The sequence below is a fragment of the Pempheris klunzingeri genome, chromosome 4, assembly GCF_042242105.1.
Source record: "Pempheris klunzingeri isolate RE-2024b chromosome 4, fPemKlu1.hap1, whole genome shotgun sequence".
Lineage (NCBI taxonomy): Eukaryota > Metazoa > Chordata > Actinopteri > Acropomatiformes > Pempheridae > Pempheris > Pempheris klunzingeri.
This window is the reverse complement of record NC_092015.1, coordinates 7,553,962-7,572,562: the sequence shown is the minus strand read 5'-3', so window position 1 is coordinate 7,572,562 and position 18,601 is coordinate 7,553,962. Positions and strand designations below refer to the sequence as shown.

The window sequence follows — 18,601 nt, the reverse complement described above, 5'->3', positions numbered from 1 at the left end:
AAAACACTACACATAATAGAATCAGCTTAGCTGTCAAACTATTTTCCCACACTGGACTTATATACATCAGTGTCTTCATTGCCAGGTCACTCTGTTACTCACAGATTCAATATCCATTTATTCTTGGTAATAAAAAAATCAATCTGGAAGGTGGTTGGCACGGTTCCACAGCTGCTGATAAGGCAGAGTTGTCTTTTGGCACATTACAAGCAGCTGAAGTGCCTCCAATGCTGTACCCAGGTTTGTCCAGTGTATCTAGGAAATTACTTGCATATGATTCACATTGATTGTTTAATCAGAGATCGTGACTTGGCTGAATTACTATAAACAAATGTGCAAGACATGTACGGCAGTTTAATGTGATGCAACAAGAACAGCATCAACAGACTATTTAAACCTTTGATTGCCTCAGTATGAATTCATTTTTACAGTTTTAGCCAGGCAGTAGCACCCATCTATACAATACCTAAACAGAATACTGGACAACATAACCAATTTTGAGAAACCTACAGACAGCCAAAATAAGACCCATGACCAAAGCTAACCAATATTACAGAGTATCAGATTCACACAGTTTCAGTTATCGTGCATGTCTCTTTTAGTGGGAGGGCTGAGGACTTTCTCATCTCATCTCATCAGTGTTTAACTGACAGAATCAATACAGAATTAATTAACACAGCTGCAGAACATGAAAGATTGAGAGATTTCCTGTAGTTGCCAGAAAAGATGCACATTGACAGATGAATCCATTAAGTTTGTTTTTGAATACATGTTGCCAAACAGAATCACTCACTGATGTTAAATGTTGTTTATCACTTTCATACAGAGTACAATCTCATCTTTAATCACTTAAAATAATTTCTGTTTATGTAACCGAAAGGGTTGTGGGACAAACCCTCTGTCCAACATTAAGCCTGATTATTAAGGTCTGTTGGATGATGGCTGCACATTTTCACTGGTGTCTACCCAGCAATTCAACTCTATTTATTTAAAGAAGACAGCGGAGGAGGGCTTCAAATGGCCACACCTATGCAGTTTTCATGATGAATTCTTTAAATCCATGAGGTGAGTAAATGGGCATATATTTGGGCATATATTTTGCGCTCCCACCAATCCAACAAGTATCTGACTGATTTATTGGATTTCTAACAATGTATTAAATAATATTTTTGCAGTTTATATTAAAATAGACCTCACGTAACATTTTGAAAACATGACAGTTATGTACTGTTATTCTTTAAATTTGTTTGACACTCACATTGAGAGGGCAACTACTGTAAAAGGTATTTATCTCTGCCACCAATGTGACTTGTCATTATTCGCATCTGGCAAAGCAAACTGTTAGCAGACGGGACAAGCTCACTCTCCTGCCTGTGTCTCTGCAGCACATAGTTCACCTTGACAGCAATACTATATCCTCAGCAGAAGGCATAGAAAAAGGGGAAGAAAAAAAAGTCTAGCAATGACATGTCAGCCATAAAGAAATTCTTATCTTTTCCACAAACCACAGTGCAGTAAAGAAGTAAAATCTTCTAAGCATACCAATAGCCTACACTTAAACTTGACACTAAATGCAACTAGCAGTATTTAAAGTAAAAGCACATTAGTCATTCTTGAAATACTGCATATATGACCTGTAATCTGACAGCAAACTCCTGATCCCATTTGCACACCACACATGTGTACTCTGACAATTATTCAGTCTTTACAGGTTGTACTATGTAATGTGCCTGCTCCTTATTACAGTGTGTTCACTTCTCTGCAGGATCACTAAAATCCATACACATATCCTCATATAGCATCTCTATATGAGGATTCAAGACACAACAATCTGAATTTTAATAGGCCACAAACATCTGTGACCACTACCAGAGGTACACTCATGGCGCTTTTCCATTACACAGTTTTAGCACTACTCGCCTGGACTCGACTTCGGTCATTTTCCATTACAATTGATTCCCACGTCAACATGGGTTGTGACGTCATTTGTATGTGACAGAAACACAACACAACTAAGGACATCGAGGCAGAAACGTCTGCACTTTGTCGTTGGACCACGGTGTTGGTTTGCGTGTAGCCAATTACTTCATTCACAGAAAAAATAAAAACGCACGATCGTTTTTGCCAGGTTTTAAAAATGGCGGGTTTGATTGAACAAGTCACTCTCATGACTCATCTAGTGATGTCACTCCCTGGCCAATCGGTGGCCTGCAGTCTGCTGACTTCGGCTTGACTCAGCTCGCTTGGAACCCCGGCCGAGTAGGTACTAAAAAAGTACCTGGTACCAGGTACTATCACCTAATGGAAAAACCTAAAAACAGAGTAGAGTCGAGTAGAGCCGAGTAGGTACTAGTGGAAAAGCCTGGCTTTTGGCTGAGAGAGAATATTTTCAATTCAGGAAAAGTAACTGTAAACACATTACTCCAAATGTTTGATTTTTGTTTCTAAGGATGGCTCTAATCTTCTCCTGGGCTGGCACTTGTCCTCTCTTCTGTCCTCCCACACAATTCGCGCTGTCATATGCCACAGCTAAGGCCCATTAATCAGTGCTCATTTTATAAGGGCTGAATACACAACTCCCAATTCTCATGCATTAACCTTGCTGCTGCCCCTTACCACCCCTGAAAGTTGGCACTAGTGTGCTGCATGTGTGTTCACGTGTGTGTGCATGTGCACATGTGTGCATGTGTATATATTTTGAGCCCTTGTCACTTGTTAGTGTAGCAATTTCTGCCATGCTATAAATAAAACCAGTCACAGGGAGGGATGGAAGCCAGTGGAGTGCTTTGACAGCAGAGGGCATAGTGGCCTTGTCTCCCTAGGATATGAGGATTAAATCTGCTCTACAAACTGATAGCTTACTACGTACCTTATATATGGTACCTTTGCACATTACACTACTGGATGCAATTATTTGTCAACTTATTACTTACTTACTCCTGGGTGTTCAATACTCTCATTCTGTATCATACTGTTGTTGCTCCACTTTTACATCATGCAGGGGCTGTAATTTGCTTATTGTTCTTTTTACTGTGTCTGTTCACATATTGTTTTCATGATGTGTATAGTGTGGGATCAATAAAAAACACTATGGAAGTAGCTATCTAGTGGTATTAACCCTCCATCTATTCATCTGTCAATAACTCAGTCTGTATTTATCTGTCTGTCTTTCTGTCAAACTAATTGCAATCTTACATACAACATGAACAGAGAAAAAATATTATCACAAGAGGGACAAGCAAAATGTTAAAACCATGACCTTCAAATTGGCCAAAGACAAGAACTGCAGCAATTTGCATTAGTGGTTAATCTGTCTGAAAACTCACAATTTCAACAACCAGATGAAATTTCTCTTAAAGCTTTTCCAAAATCTAAAGATATTCCATTTGCAATTATGAATTTGAAGCATTGTCCCTGTACCACAGTGCAAAAGTGAAAACAAAAATAAATCTAAATAAATAAGGAGTGTGTGTAGTCGCTGTGGCTATAACTTGTGGGGAAAATGACAACGATCCATTTATGTACAACCTGTCATGAAACTGGATCAAGAAGAAACGCACCAGAAAACATGAGCTTACCTTGTCCCTGGGCATCCAGTAAGCAACCACAGAGAATTAGAAGGAGCTGGAGGGTGAAAGAAGGCAGACCCACTCTGAGCACTCGGCATCCCACACTGCTCTGGCTCCTTGTGGCCATGGCACCATTGCACACTGAGGGAAAAGACATATATAGTGAGAAACGTGCCATTAAGATTTCTTGATATAGTTGTGGAAAAGGCCCTACACACGTGATATGAAAAAAAACCTCAAATGTGAGACCACTGGGCTCATGAGGCCCTGCAGGAAAGATAAATCATCTGGCAGATATTTAATTCACCAAACATTCAGCACTAAATATTAGTCTCTGGACAAAGGACCTCAGCTATGAATATGAAACGCATTCATTGACATTCATTATAGTAACACAATTGTAAACAAGCATTCAAAAAGAACATTCATTACATTTATTATTTCTTACAACATTCAAACAACTTAACCAATTGGAAACAATGTAGAACCTAAAATAAAAACTTAAGATTAATGAACAGATGAGGTTTTACATAGATCTACAATATTTAGATATAATAAAAACACACACTGAGAACACCTTTTCTTCAAAGTCACTTTTAAAAACTCACTTTTTACTCATTTTACTGTTTTTAATCAATCTTACTGTTTGTCTTACTATCTTTGATTTTTATCACATTTTTGAACTTTTTGCTTATTGTCTCCTCTACGTAAAGTGCTCTGTAACTTGTTTTGAAAAGCATCATATCAATAATGGCATCATTATTATTAAACACCAGCTGGATGAAGATTAAATCTGGAGTCACTACTACAGTTGCTTGAGGAGCTCCAAAGTGATCTTTAAACAACGTTGGTCGTGCTCTTCCTCTTCTGTCCTCATTTTGCACAGTGTAGTTGCACAGCTACGCAGCGAGCCAAACATACTAAACATACTTCCGATCTTTGTTGAAGACAATGAATTGCCGTCAAGGTTTTCACTGGAAGCAATTATGAAACTGTGAAAAGAGTACTGGACAACACATTCAATGATACTGATGCCAAAACAGAAAATAATGAGATTCCATAAACAAGAGTTAGGCCTGAGGAGCACCGATGGCCAACTGGTTAAGGCACATACAGCATTACCACATGTCCACAGTTCGGTTTTGCCAGGGACTTTTTTCGAGCCTTTTCTGTCTCTCTCTGTACTGTGACAATACTCTTTGGTGGTGGGGATGAGTAATGTAAACGTAAAGAGTCAGACAAACTTTAGGTCTCATGTATGGATCTTCACTGGTGTACTACAACTTTGATTCGAATCCTTTATATAAGTTTCTGGGCTTAACTAAACATCTTATCGACAGATACTTCTACGCAGTGCTTTTTCAAAAATTCAATTTCTAATCTCTCTAATACTGTTGTGTTTCCAGAGAAAACAACTGACATAAAATGTGGGCAGAGCGCCATCCTGTTACACTAATAATTGATGCACACTGCGTGGCAAAGTTTACTAAGTGCTATCATTCACCCTGACATTTCACAAGAAGCTTCCAAAGGAAGAATGAAATCAATAGACCTATACACACTTTTTAAGCACTAATTTATATTCACATCTTGACACCCAAGAAAGAGATTAATTATTTGGTACCACCGCATCATTGGACACGTAAATAAAACCAATTTGCCATTCACCTAAATACAAAAAAAACACCGTGCAAACAACAGACATTATGTTTGATCACCAACCATTAAATCTTCACCAAATCTTAGTCTACATTCTAGCAGCATACTGCGTTTGGCACTATTCAGAAATGGTAAATAAATAAGTATTGAATAGTTAATGGTATTAAAACCTCAAATCAATATCATACCATTTTCAGAGACTGCATTCTAAACATCAGCGCTCGTGTGAAGTTGTGATTAAGTCTGGATGTTGCTTTATAAGTCATACTTTCTTATACCGGACTCAAGTTTCACAGAGACCCAGGGGGAGAAATAAGCAGAGAAGTGTAAAGCAGCCTAGTTGCAGAGATGCGGATGGGGACCTAAACCTCAGGTATTTTTAGCATTTCAAATAGGATTCAAACTCTGGTGTTGTGCTCATTTGGCGACTGTGTCCTTAGTTAGAAAACAACACAGCTAATGAGAGCTCTACATGCAGCAAAAAGATCCTTACTGTGCCAAAGCTATAAAAATAGTAACAGAGACTGACACAGTTAACAATGTGGAAAACATTAAACGTTTTCTCCTTGTCAGCTAAAAAAAGATGTCAGTAGGTCGGACGCTGAATGTCACTCCCTATTGATTGGTTGGGGAAAAACAAAACTAAATCTACCCAGCCCCAGTATGTGTCTTAGAAAAAATATTTTGTAATATAAAGTCAATAATGTAACGGTCTTCCATCTGAGGTGTATGAAGTGTGGCAGAAGTGACATCTTTCTCGATTACATCAAAATAAGTCTTGCTCCAGCAGTTCATTTATGGATACGGATTACACCCCTATTTTAATCACCTCATGCACAACTTCCAAAACATCGAGTACTGAGAGCATGAAGTCCATGTTACATCATATACTCATCATCTACTGTATATACATTCTAGTAAAATAAATGGTCAGGTTTTACTCCAGAGATCACCCCCTCAGCAGGCAATTTGGATTATACAGTTATACATTCACAGCAGAATATTAACCAGAGTTGAATACCATTCAGCCATTTATCGAACAAACTGAATATTCAGAGGAGAACAAAACATCTTAAAGCACATGCTGATCAAACTTAAAATGGGTACATTAACTTAACTCAACTTTATTCATATAGCAATATATCAATAAATAAGAATAAGTACAATATAAAAAGATAAACACCATAAAGATTTAACTGTAAAGAATAGACAACTTTAACTTTTGAAATATGTTGTTAAAATATCAAGTGAGTTTCAGGACAGTTAAAAAAATAAACATTGATGCAGTGAAAGGCTCTCATAATATCATAATATAGTGCTGCAGAAGACAACTTAACACCCCCATCCCCCAAACACACACACACACCTAGTACCTGTACTGTCTCTGCACCTCCGTGTGTTTCTGCTGTATATCCCACGAACACGTCCTGCTCTCACTGCTGCCTGAGTCAGTTTCTCCTCTTTGCCTCTGCTGTACACTCACAACTGGCGCAGCTCTCTTCCCTTTCTCTGGCCAAATAGCCCATCTGCAAAGGCAGAGGGAGGGAAAAGGAGAGTTAAAAGAAAAAAAAAGAGAAGGAGAGGAAAACCAATGGATGGGAATGAGAAGAAAAGGAAGAGAGACAGATTGCTTTCATAATGTAGATTGTCAGGAGCTGCGTTCTTGGTAAGCCAATGTAAGCCAGAGTTAAACAAATTTGATTTCACATTCCCTCAATGCTGCTGTTTCCTTTTCTATTCATTTGTTCGCATTTCAGCTTTTGAGCTCCAAATCACAAGCCTGGCTGCTGTTGCACTTAAATCACAATCTATGTAGGGTCTTAGTGAAGCACAGGACCCCGTATCCTGAAGCCTTTCAATGCACAAAGTAATACAACACATTTGAAATAAAAGTATTGAGGAAAACCGCTTCTCTTTATCAAAGGATGAGAGCTGGACACATGTCACGTGACGCTGCCTTAAATCAATAAAAAAAGGCAGCCAAAAAGTGCTGATAACAAAGGCAGCAAAATAGCAAAAACTACAGACAGACTGAGGACGATATATCAGCCACTATGGGCTGGTTGCAGATATGTGTTGGCCAATATGCAAAGACATATTGTAGTGCAGAAATGCCAACAGTATGTTTTACGTCATTTAGAGACAGTGTCTCCATTACTTACTTTGTCTACCAGAACTGAATGTAAATGTGTCACTCAGACTTTTAGAGCTCTATCAACATTTACCTCAAAAATCTAATATTGGTCAGGCTGTATAAAAGTACTGCTGTTCCACGTACTTTAAAGGGACGATAACCATGTTGAAAATTGATTGTAAATTTCCCATCAATTTGGAACTAATGAAGGAATATATTATCTATCTTATCTTAAAGCCCTTCTTACCCTGCGCAACCTCTGTCAGAGTGCCCATGTGCGTTAATTATCAACTACTCTAAAGAAGAAACTCCATAGAAAAGGGCTTTGGTTGGTGGTTAGCCTGAGTAATTAAGTACTTTACTTAGGTTTGCATGTTTTTCCAACCAATGTTTTTGCAATTTAGGCAATTTACATTTATAAAATATCAAAGAAAAATGTTGTTTCCCAAACCCTAAGGTGATATCCTCAAAATGTTTTGTCCACAACCCAAAGTTATTCAGTAAACACTTCTGGAGGAGTAAAGAAACCAGAAAATATTCACACATTTAAGAAGCTGGAATCTGAGGATTTTGACTTTTTTGTCTTCAAAAAATTATTCTAACCAATTAATCTGTAATCAAAATACTTCACGATTATGTCAATAGCTCAATTAAACATTGGAGCTCTATATCATTTCAGCAACCCTCTATGATCACGTACTGCCCTTGAAGACAGAGAGGTCAGAGCAGAGAAGAGCTCAGCTAGATCCCCTTGAGATTTTAAGAATTTAGCAACGCCTACAAAAGCATAAGCTGACGCAGGGACTTGAACCCAGGTCTACAGCTGAAGGACACTCTCCCTGCTGACTGCACGCCCTGCTCTCCTAAAGGTACATTACTCATATGCCACCTTCACCTTAGATTTCACTAAAATAATAAACACCACCACCATGTGACAACATGTCAACTTCCGTTCTAATTATACTCACAGCACATTCAAGCCTGAATTAAAAATAATCAAAGTAACAACACCGAGCCCATAATGTGACCTCCAAATACTGCTCACACAGTTCTCTGTTTCAATAAATAGCTGCGATACATTGGCACGTTTCTCCTTCGGTGGCAAACGACTGTACCTGGCCAGGGTATTTGGCTTTAAAGCTTTTCTTTGTTGGTTGTTTTGGCAGATAAAATCTGCACCATCCAATTTGGGTGGCTGTTAACATGAAACTGGGTTGCTCATCTCACGCGGTATGAATATACGATTTTGTATCTTTAGAAACCAGCATCTCTTAATAAGGGTAATTGACCTGTCAGGTGGTGTGAAAGGCAGAGAGCAGAAGGTTGATGTGTGATAAAATGAAATTTGAATTTTTCTGCTGCAATCTAAGACACAGCTGGAAACCAGACAGAAGTCATTATCCACATAACACCATTCCTACTTTTCATAAAGTATAATCCGATGGATTTTTCTGCCTCAAAAACTTGAATAATAGTAAGCAGAGAGGGAGCAATGAACAAGGCCAGTGCTAGTAACATACAGCCAGATCAGCACTGGACTGGCCTCTTTAACAGGACCAGCTACACAGGCTTTAACTCCAAGACATCCCAAAATAACCGAAGTTTGCTAAGTGAGGTGTTTAGTGGGCATGTAGTCAGAGTGTGGTCACACCTGAGTACAAGTAGCCCTGGAAGTTGGGTCTTTTAAAAAGGACGAACAAACAAATTATTTCAACAAAGTAAAGTCAACAAAATGTAGCCGACATATCAGCAGCAGCAGCAGCCAAACCTGTTTTCAATCATGTCATTAATGACATTAGCTACACCTGTGTTTTCCCTCAGCGAAGCCTCCACACCTGCCGAGCTACATTAGCTAAGAGGCAACGTGTGAGCAGCCATCTTTATTCCAATTCGGAAACAGAAGCAACCCGATGAACTTTCATCATTCAGTGAGCGGAGTCTTTTTCTTATTCAGAGGAGTCTTCAGGCATTGTGGAAATACCTCCGGAACAACACCAAGTGTTTTTGAACGAGCTTCTGGGTTTTTCCGAATTAATTAATGGAATTATGTTCAGGAGAAACTGATGCTAATGAAACCTCCGGCACTTTCATGCATGCTGAAACGCGCAGCTTCTACTGCAATTACTTAATTAGCTGTTAACCTGCTTGTTGAATTAACGTTCACATTGGAGGAGGACATTAGATAAAATGTTCACCTACTTTTCAGCTCTTCCTCCTGCTGGCAGAGACTATTTGTGATGACAGATAACGTTTGCGTTAATTAGTTTAATGCCCAAACTCACCTTTTTCCTCGCTCGAGCTTCAATTGGTTACGTCATGTGTGGGGCGTGGTCAGGATGGTAGAAGTCCCCACAATTCATCCGCGGAAAAACAAAATAAAGTTAAAAATTAAAGTTAAAAGTTATAAAAATGTACTAAAATGATTAAAATTTATTGATGTGTATATATACATATATGTGTATATATATTGATGTAGTTTTTGTTTTTCCATAAAGATTTTTTAAAAAAATGAAAAAATCAAAATATTTTGTAAAGAGAAAGAATAGTCCAGTCAGTATAAAGTCATTAATATTACATGAATGATATTATGAGGATAAAGTCACAGTAATACAACAATAAGGTTTATATTTTGAGAAAAAGAACATTATGGATGGACGGGTATACATGATTAAATGTTTTATGTGCATGTGTTAACATTTCCTCACAGTCCATATATTCTGTGCAGTTACTATTACAATGACTTTATTCCCAAAATGTGTTTTGTTTTGTCATAGGATTCAAATTACAAAAACACAGAAATAACACTGATGGTAGCTACAGTCAAATGATGGCAGGTTAAGCATATCTGGGAAATGATTATGAGATGACGGTAACAAAAACATAGTCAGGACCTAGATTAGAAATATAGAACCACAGTTCATCTGTATGTGTGTTAATGCAAAGGATTGTTTGTGTATGGTCAGTTATTAGAGTGTGTGGGGATATTAGGCCCACTATGTGCTCTCATCTCCCATGTATTTCTTGTTAAATTGAGATCATTTATACTTATTTCAGCAGAAATCCACCCTGGAGTCTGTATCCAGTTCAAAGGCGGAAATACCATGTCTTTTTTTTTTTTAATTGTAGCTGCTCAAAGGTACAAATTTCAGAGCTTTCCTTTCCTTTCCATCACAACCCCAACAAATTCTAAATCATTACTACAAACAGAAGCAAAGCAATTAAACTTGTCTGCCGGTGTTAACGAGATGTTGAGCACTGAATGGATTTGGTCTCATGAGAAGTGTCTGTAATTGCCTGCTTGATTTTTGGCTTGCAAGACAATCTCTGGCATACTTGTTTTCCATACTTGATGAGCAGCAGTGTGTTATGTGGACATAATACATAATGTCAGCTATTTCCATAACGCATTTCAACACATAAACACAAACACAGACAGCTCCAGCAATAACAGCAATACACAGTAGCCAGAAGAGCTAATCGACAACTAGATCCAAAATATTCTTGAGTCCAGCACGTCCTACAAAACCTCTACAAAGGAGAAAAAGCTCTATCTTTTAAGTCTGCCAGTCAAAGAGCATCACTTATTTATCAAATAAATGCCCCCCTCCAATACTCTAAACCCTGAGCAGGCTGGAGCAAAATCAATGTTGCAATGTGTTGAAGCCAAGGAAGACAATGTTTTTGAACAACCTTCTAACTTTCTTAATGCCTGCTTGATTTGCAGACTTACTCTATACCTGCCTATACAAAAGTGATTGGAAACAGTAAACTGTGTCAACAAATGTGCAGGTTTAAGCTAGTTTATGGAAGACCAAACATTACGTTTCAAATTTAAGATAACTGTTTGACATTACAAAAGCTTGGAGTCTGGGTGACCTGCTTAGTAAACACTGTGAAGTATAAAGTAGTACGGGTAGACCTGAGGCTACACCTGGGCATTCATTACCTCAAATTCTGTAAGTCATCCACTCACAGACCGCCAGAGGGTGAAAGAATCATTACACCGGGAGACAAAAGGACATCCAAGAAAAACATCTCTGATTTGCTAACAGTACCTTGAAACTGACGGGAGGTCTTATTCAGGCTCTTTAGTGCTCAGACAAGTTGTTCTTTTCATAACAAGGCAATGCATTCTTTTAACAATAAGAAACTTACAAACCACGTTTCTTTCCAGAAGTATACTAAAACACTGTTTTTGTAAAAACCACATTTGTTTTATTTCCAGTGATCCCACAGAAAACATTTAAACTAACACAAACTATTGCCCAGGTGTTGGCGCACAGTTGTTGGTTGTTTAGTCCTTCAGTTTGTTGCACCCACAGTCTTGATAGGAATCTTGGCTCTAGCTGGGAGACAGGACGGGTCTCCTAAATACACTGAGGATGATTAAGAATATTGTTGGAGCTGCAACCACGGCAACAGCAGTGGAGAACTGTGGGAAATGACAAAACAAAGATGTCAGCGAGATGTTAATGATAAAAAGTACTGTGAGTCTGATACGCTTGCTGACCTGCTGCTGTACTTGTCAGTGTTTTAAAGTAACTGTGTACATTCATTCAAGTGCTTTCCTTCAGTATTTCCATTTGCTTTGTACATAAATAAACCTTGTACTATTGTACTACATCATCTGACAGCCACAGTGGCCAGTTACTTTACAATTACATTTTTCATGAGTGATCAGGTTCTATAATAATTGTGAATTATATCGAGTGCCCAATTATAGTTAATGACAAAAGTAAAAACATAATTAACACATTAAATATTACTAAAACGCATGTGCAAACAGCCAAAGTCCAAAATACTTTAAGTATGTATTGCTGCTGTATTTGTGTACTTTTACTTGCTTCAAATGTAACGTGAGCATCACCAACACCAACCTTAATAACAACACTATAGTCCCTTTGGAATGAATGAAGATACACATTGAAGATGGCAAGGCTGCAGGGCAAGTATGAATCTGTATGTCCTGTGTCTCTGCATCTGTTGGAAGAAACAGAACAGAAACAGAATTATTTTTCTTTTTTATATTGAATTATATTGCACTAAACATAAATGATGTATACGCACATACAATTCTGACACACCTTTTGTACAGAGCGCTTAGAAGCGAACCGTTGTCTGCCAGGTACAGCTCTGAAAGGCCAAGTTCAGTCAGTACTGACAGCGGCAGCCTGAAACCCTCTTCAGATAGGAGGCCAAGGTTGTACCATCCCTGTGTGAGAACAGTGTGGCTTACACACACACGTACGCACAAGCGCAACACAAACAGCAAGAAAATGAATAAAGAGAAGTCCACCTGTGGGTCGTTTCTCAGTGCTGCCTGCGTGTACATCTCTGCTGCAGAAAGCAAGTCTCCCTGCTTGTCACCCCACCCCTCATACAACAGGTCACCCATCCTAATCAAGGCTGGAGAGGAAACAAAAATAGAGGTAAAATAAAGGCTTTAAATTGTAAATATTACTTATATTATATTATTATATAACATTTCCAGATATTGAAGTCCCAAAGGACAGTCATTCACCGTAAGTGTCAGGATTTTGGCTTTGGGTTGTAAGGTTGTAATAGCTCTGCATGCAGTCTGATGTAATAGCAGGATCCAGAAAACCTAACTATGGACAGACAGGGTAAAAAAAAAAAAGTATAAAAATTACAAGAATTAACAGTAATACTACCACAATGCCACGCTACCACGGCTGATATTAGACATAACTCACTGTGTTTTGTTCGCATTGATATGCCACATTGAATTGGGCAGCTGCGTACCCGCACTCAGCAGCCATCATGTAATATAACAGCGAGGTGAACCTGTTGAAAAGCTGAAATGTTAATTTTCTGCCTCTGCAAGTGACCTGAACAGGATTATTGCAAATGTGAATGGAGAAAAAGATTACATGTCACTCTTGAGATATGAATCCAGGGCTTTCCGCAAGATGCTGCCTAAGTGTCCGTTGTGCTCAGCTGCCCACTTTACCCACCTGCAGTCAGTTAAAAAGATATTTCAGTCGTGACATAAAGGGAAAGCATATATGTGAAGTCAAATAAATGAAAGGGTAATTAGCTAACAAAACAGCATCTGATGGACGTCTGTTCACTTGGCCGGGTAACCCTGTGGTCCAGATGTCAGCGAGGTGAATCGCTCCCATGATGTGACCTCTCTCTGCAGACTTCAGATAGTACTGATAGGCCATAAACTGTTGGAAATACAAATGATTTACCTCTTGATATAAGGACTAGTATGTAAGCAAATTGGTAGATGGTCACAGAATGCATTAAAACTTGAGCTCACCTGGTCGGCAGCTCTTCCTGGATACAGACCCTGTGAGTACATGACACCAAGATTGAAAGCAGCCTCTGGACACTTGAGGAGATCAGCCTTCTCCCACAGCTGCACTGCCTGCTTGTAGTCACGCTCTAACTGCTCATAGTACCAGGCCAGGGCGTTGATTGCAGGAACAAAACCCTGTGGGAATTGATACTGTAAGACGTAGTATAAGGAGAGCAAACTTTGAATGGGTTTTGTCAATGGAAAGTGGTCTCCTAACATTACTATAGATGGTACAGATAGAAATATGATAAAAGTCTAATTAACATTTAACCATACAAAACCTGGTCCATTGATTTCTTCAGGAAAGTGACAGCTTTTGGAATGTCCTTTTCAACTCCATGCCCCTACAAAGAAATGAATTATTTATTACAAGAGGATCACACTACTCTTTCAGGAGACTGGGATATAAATAATGATGCTTCTCATTGTACATTAGATGTAATTCTGACCTGCAGTAGGACTATGCCATAGTCATACATCGACACTGGGTCCTCCCACTGGACAGCTCCCCTTTCATAGTGTCTCACAGCCTTCTGGATGTTTGGAGACACTCCCTGCTGACCCCAGAACAACATGCGGGCAATCGCTTGCTGAGAGAAAGTTGCTTAATTATTACATGATAAAAGCTTGTTCGAGTGTTTCCTTTAACTTTGAAAGGAGTACTTTGAGATGCAATCCTAAACCTTGAAGCCTAATTTCTTGAAATTTGTGCTGAACTTGTTTTTATTCTTATTGTGCTTGTTTTCATCTGACTTTCCATCTTGGTGTATACTCCAGCAACTTAGAAACTAGTGATGACAGAACAGGGTACCTCGGCTTCAGCTGCTCCCCTGCGTGCCTGCAGTTTCAGCCATTGGAAGATATGATGGTTTTCTGAGGTCTGAAGATTCAACACCTCATCATTGTTTAGGTAAATAGCCTCAACAAATGTCTACACGAATAAAGAAAAGAGAAGGGACACAAGTTAAAGTTAATGGATTTTCTTTTCTTTTGTTCCCTTTCTTCTTAATACAGCTGTGAACAGAAACACAGCTCTGTGCTTTAAATCAAATGTGAACCACTTTCGAGCACTGCAATATTACCAAATGTATCATATCTTATCTTTGCATGAAAGGCAGGAACTTATTGATGATGACAATCTGAGAACAACAGCCACAACAAGGTGAACAGGAAATGTATTACAATATCACAAATCAGCTCATATGTTGTAATAAGCCCACAGCTACATGCCAGAGTTTCCCCGTAACCTCTGCATTACAATTACTGAGAGAGTATGTTGTACAAGTAACATTTTTTGAGTGTATGACCATCTTTTTTAACATACATTACCTGCTGTGGTGTGGGATTGTGTCGGTCTACAGTTGTCTGTTTAGCAATGTTTGCATAATAAGCATAGGCCAGGTCTGGGTCTGTGGGGACGCCATGAAGGCCCTGGTGGTGCAGGTACCCAAGACGCAGAAGTGCTAATCGATCATCCTTCTGGGCTGCCAGCAGGGCAAGGAGCCAAGCCTGTGTCAAACACAAGGGCACGAGAGAACATAAAAGAATGTTCTTCACAGGCATCTTTTCACTCAGCTCACCCAGCTGCACCCACCTTACTGGGCTGTTTCTCGACTCCCAGGCCAGTGCTGAAAAGCACCGACGACATGTGCAGAGCTCGGTAATCAGCTAAGCATCCAGCTTGGAGCAGCAGCGGTAATATTCTGCTGAGTATTCCAGTGCTGCCTTCTCTGCCCAGCTTATGAAGCGATAAGGAGTACAGTGCTCTGCCCACGGCTGGCAGGCTGACTCTTCTTTCTCCTGCAAGTCAGGAAGCCAACCAATCTCAGTGCATTGTGTTAAATAACACACGAATATAATCTGCGATTAATAAGAAGAAGAAGTACTGAAATTGTTTATTCAGCTCCTTAACAAGCAAGTGGGTCAGTCATTACAAAAGTTTCAGAAGATGCCAAATATGTCAATGTCGGGTTTTGTGTATAAATTGATGCATAAGACACTTAAACTACTTTATGGAATGGGTTCAGCTATTCAATTCAGTGTAAGCAGCATTTTAGAGCTGGAACAAGCTGATGCAGAATATACTGCATGTTCAGTAATACCATCAGACTGTGGAATCGGGTGATTTTTGCAATCTTAAAGCTGCTAAAGGGAAAATTTAAATGGGGGTAAACTGGAGATTCAGGAGTTAAGAACATACAAATACAAAACATATTCAAATTACCTTTATTTGCAGTTCCACCTGTAAACAAATATTACCAGACTGTAGATATTTACGGTCAAAGATTAAGCACTCAATGTGAAAGACGGTTCCCTTTCACAGCATTAAATCATCGGTATTCTCTCCTGTAACCTGTGTCAGTGTTATGGTTGCTGCAAGTATCACATGTTTTGAATATAAAAAGCTAATTATAAAAAATCAGAAAGCATATTACAGTCAACATGTAGTGGTGTAGAAATTCAATGTAGCTTAACATTGTTCCCGTACTTATATTTATTGTTACTGCCCATCACTGGATATTTTGTACCAAGGCTACACAAATTCATTTTGTGAGTTTTATCTCTTACCACGTTTATAAGTCAAAAACTTTGCCAGTTTTGCAGCTTGTCTTCTATGAGGAACAGTTGCCTCCCACAGCTCACATTGTGACTTTGATGGTAGTAGTCTGTCCTTTACCATCCACTCATGGAAAGCATCATGACAGGTCTCTGAAAAAAAAACAAAAAAAAAGGTTCTTTGCACCTCCTGTAGCTCTGCAGCAGACCTTTGAGAATGTTTCAGTGCAGTAATTTTAGCACCATCTAGTGGATATATAAGCCTCCTACCAGACTCTGTCCCCTGTTTGGCCTTGAAGAAATAGCCTCTGATTTTCTGATTCATGTCAAGACGAAACGCCTGACAGGTCTGCAGCCATCCGGTCAGGTTCACAGTCCTGAGAACATCTGGAATAACAACTTCAGACTGGAGAGGAGAGAAATGATCAGAATAAAATGAAGTAAATAATGGACATACAGAATAACTGCAGACAGGTGTAGTGCTTTACCATGTTGTGAGGGCTTATTTTGTTGCGGTGGTAAACCAATGGTCCATAATAACCTTCCACCCCGTTTATGTATTTGCCACCACCAATCACAAAATATCCCTCTGTGTCATCGAGCACGACAACATGCTTCAACCTGTAAGACACAATAAAGTATGTGACATGCTGTTAATATAGTTTAATCACTTTGTCATGTTAGAAGTAGACTTACATATGTTCACTTGAATAAATTGTTCTCTGTTCCTTATCCAGGCACACCATGGAGACAGTCACCTGAGACGCAGTGAGAATGACCACTTATTTTTTTATTATTACAATTATTTACACCCTGCAAGGAAATCTACAGTCAAGAAGAGACTACTCACCGTTCTGCCGTGCAACATCAAACTTATTTGGCACCACTCTCTCAAAGGCACCTTGAATGGAGAAAGAAATGCAGAGGACTCCTCGTTCTCTCCGTTCATCTGGGTATGTAGCTTGCCTGTACATGTGAGAGACTGATTTAAGTCTAGATAACGGCACTGCGTAGTTACACAATGAGATTAACTGAGAGGTGAGATAAAACATCTTAATTATACCTGAGTTTGTGAGGAGCAGTGTTGGTGTGATATAGTTATTCTGGGAGTCTATATGGTGGATCACGCCACACATGTTGTTCTGACAGTGTCTGGTCACAAATATCCAAATGGAGAACATACACCTGGAAAAAAACACCATTGGTTACCCTAACCCTAATGTCTGCATCAACTAAATACAAAGCTATGCTGTTTATGGGTGAATTTTGCTGTCTCACCATGGAAAAGAGATGGCTTTAACACGCTGATACTCCAGAAACCTGTTGCTGTAAGGGGCCAGTGTCTTTGTGATGCCAAAGCTTTCACCAGTTGAAGCATATATTGAAGACAGCAAATGCACCATTTCTTAATGAATAGAATAGAATAGAATAGATAACTTCATGTACGACACATCAGTTCATAGCAGTTTAGCAATTTTATTCCAAAATAAAGACTATTAAATTATTGGCTCATCCTAAAATCATTCCCCCATTTCTGAGGATGATCTTCTCTGATTTCAAAATGTTTACATAAATTTTGGATTTTCAAAGCTCCAATGGAAGAATATTTGATTTTAGGTTCCTTTTGTGATCATGTGTAGTGGTGTTCTGACCACGAGCTCACTTCTCTAACCTTACCTTGCTCCAAAGGGCATCGTTTCTTTGAGAACGGTTGAGTTAATTGCAGCATTCTTGTGCTCCAGGCAATGGAGAGTTGATGCTGTTTTACAGGTCGATCAAAAAAAGGCTTTGGCTGCAAAGTTGCAACATCCTGAGCTGCGACAAACTTCTCGGTGTCATCAAATCCACTGTATCTGACTGACACCAGCAGGATACAACTCAGCACCCACTGGGAGTCTGGAACAATCCCATCAGCTTGATACACCAACCAATCTGGCAGGTTCAGCTTCAGAGTCCTCACTTTAGGGTCACCGGGGAGGCAGCTCCACTGTCTTAGCATGAGTGTGGACGTGATGCCAGTGTCAAAAAATATCATACAGTCCAGCTGTACGGTAGCAGGTTCATCACAAGAGTAAAGTATTTCCAAAAGATGGTCTGACAGAGGCTCCGCTGGAGGATTCAGGAACGTCACTTTGTCTGAACCGCAGACACTCTGTATGAAGACATGCACATAGTTCCTAATCATTGAAAGCAGAGAGGACCAGTGTAGATCATGAAGGGAAACCTGCTCCTACCTGCACAGTGAGACAAAACACACAGATGTATTTGAGGTGTATGGAAATCCATGGTTCACACAGTGTTTTCATTAATCCCTCCATTGAATACTTTTACTTCTGCAAAGACACAAGTAGCCTTGAA

The 18,601-nt window shown here is 39.2% G+C and overlaps 1 protein-coding gene across 1 annotated transcript; it reads right to left on the bottom strand.

Annotated features, from left to right (window-relative positions):
- Positions 1–11,154: 11,154 nt before the first annotated feature.
- LOC139200289 (protein sel-1 homolog 3) lies at positions 11,155–18,549 on the bottom strand. The gene is made up of 23 exons (XM_070829547.1): positions 18,478–18,549; positions 17,921–18,395; positions 17,522–17,648; positions 17,307–17,428; positions 17,094–17,209; positions 16,940–17,001; positions 16,732–16,864; positions 16,514–16,649; positions 16,256–16,396; positions 15,282–15,487; positions 15,017–15,196; positions 14,499–14,618; positions 14,137–14,277; positions 13,969–14,031; positions 13,649–13,822; positions 13,426–13,553; positions 13,254–13,337; positions 13,077–13,167; positions 12,884–12,971; positions 12,659–12,768; positions 12,447–12,574; positions 12,240–12,342; positions 11,155–11,794 (listed from the first exon to the last, which is right to left on the bottom strand). Exons 1-23 carry the CDS (start codon positions 18,547–18,549, stop codon positions 11,705–11,707), a joined length of 3,090 nt encoding a protein of 1,029 aa, XP_070685648.1. The 3' UTR covers positions 11,155–11,704.
- Positions 18,550–18,601: the final 52 nt, after the last annotated feature.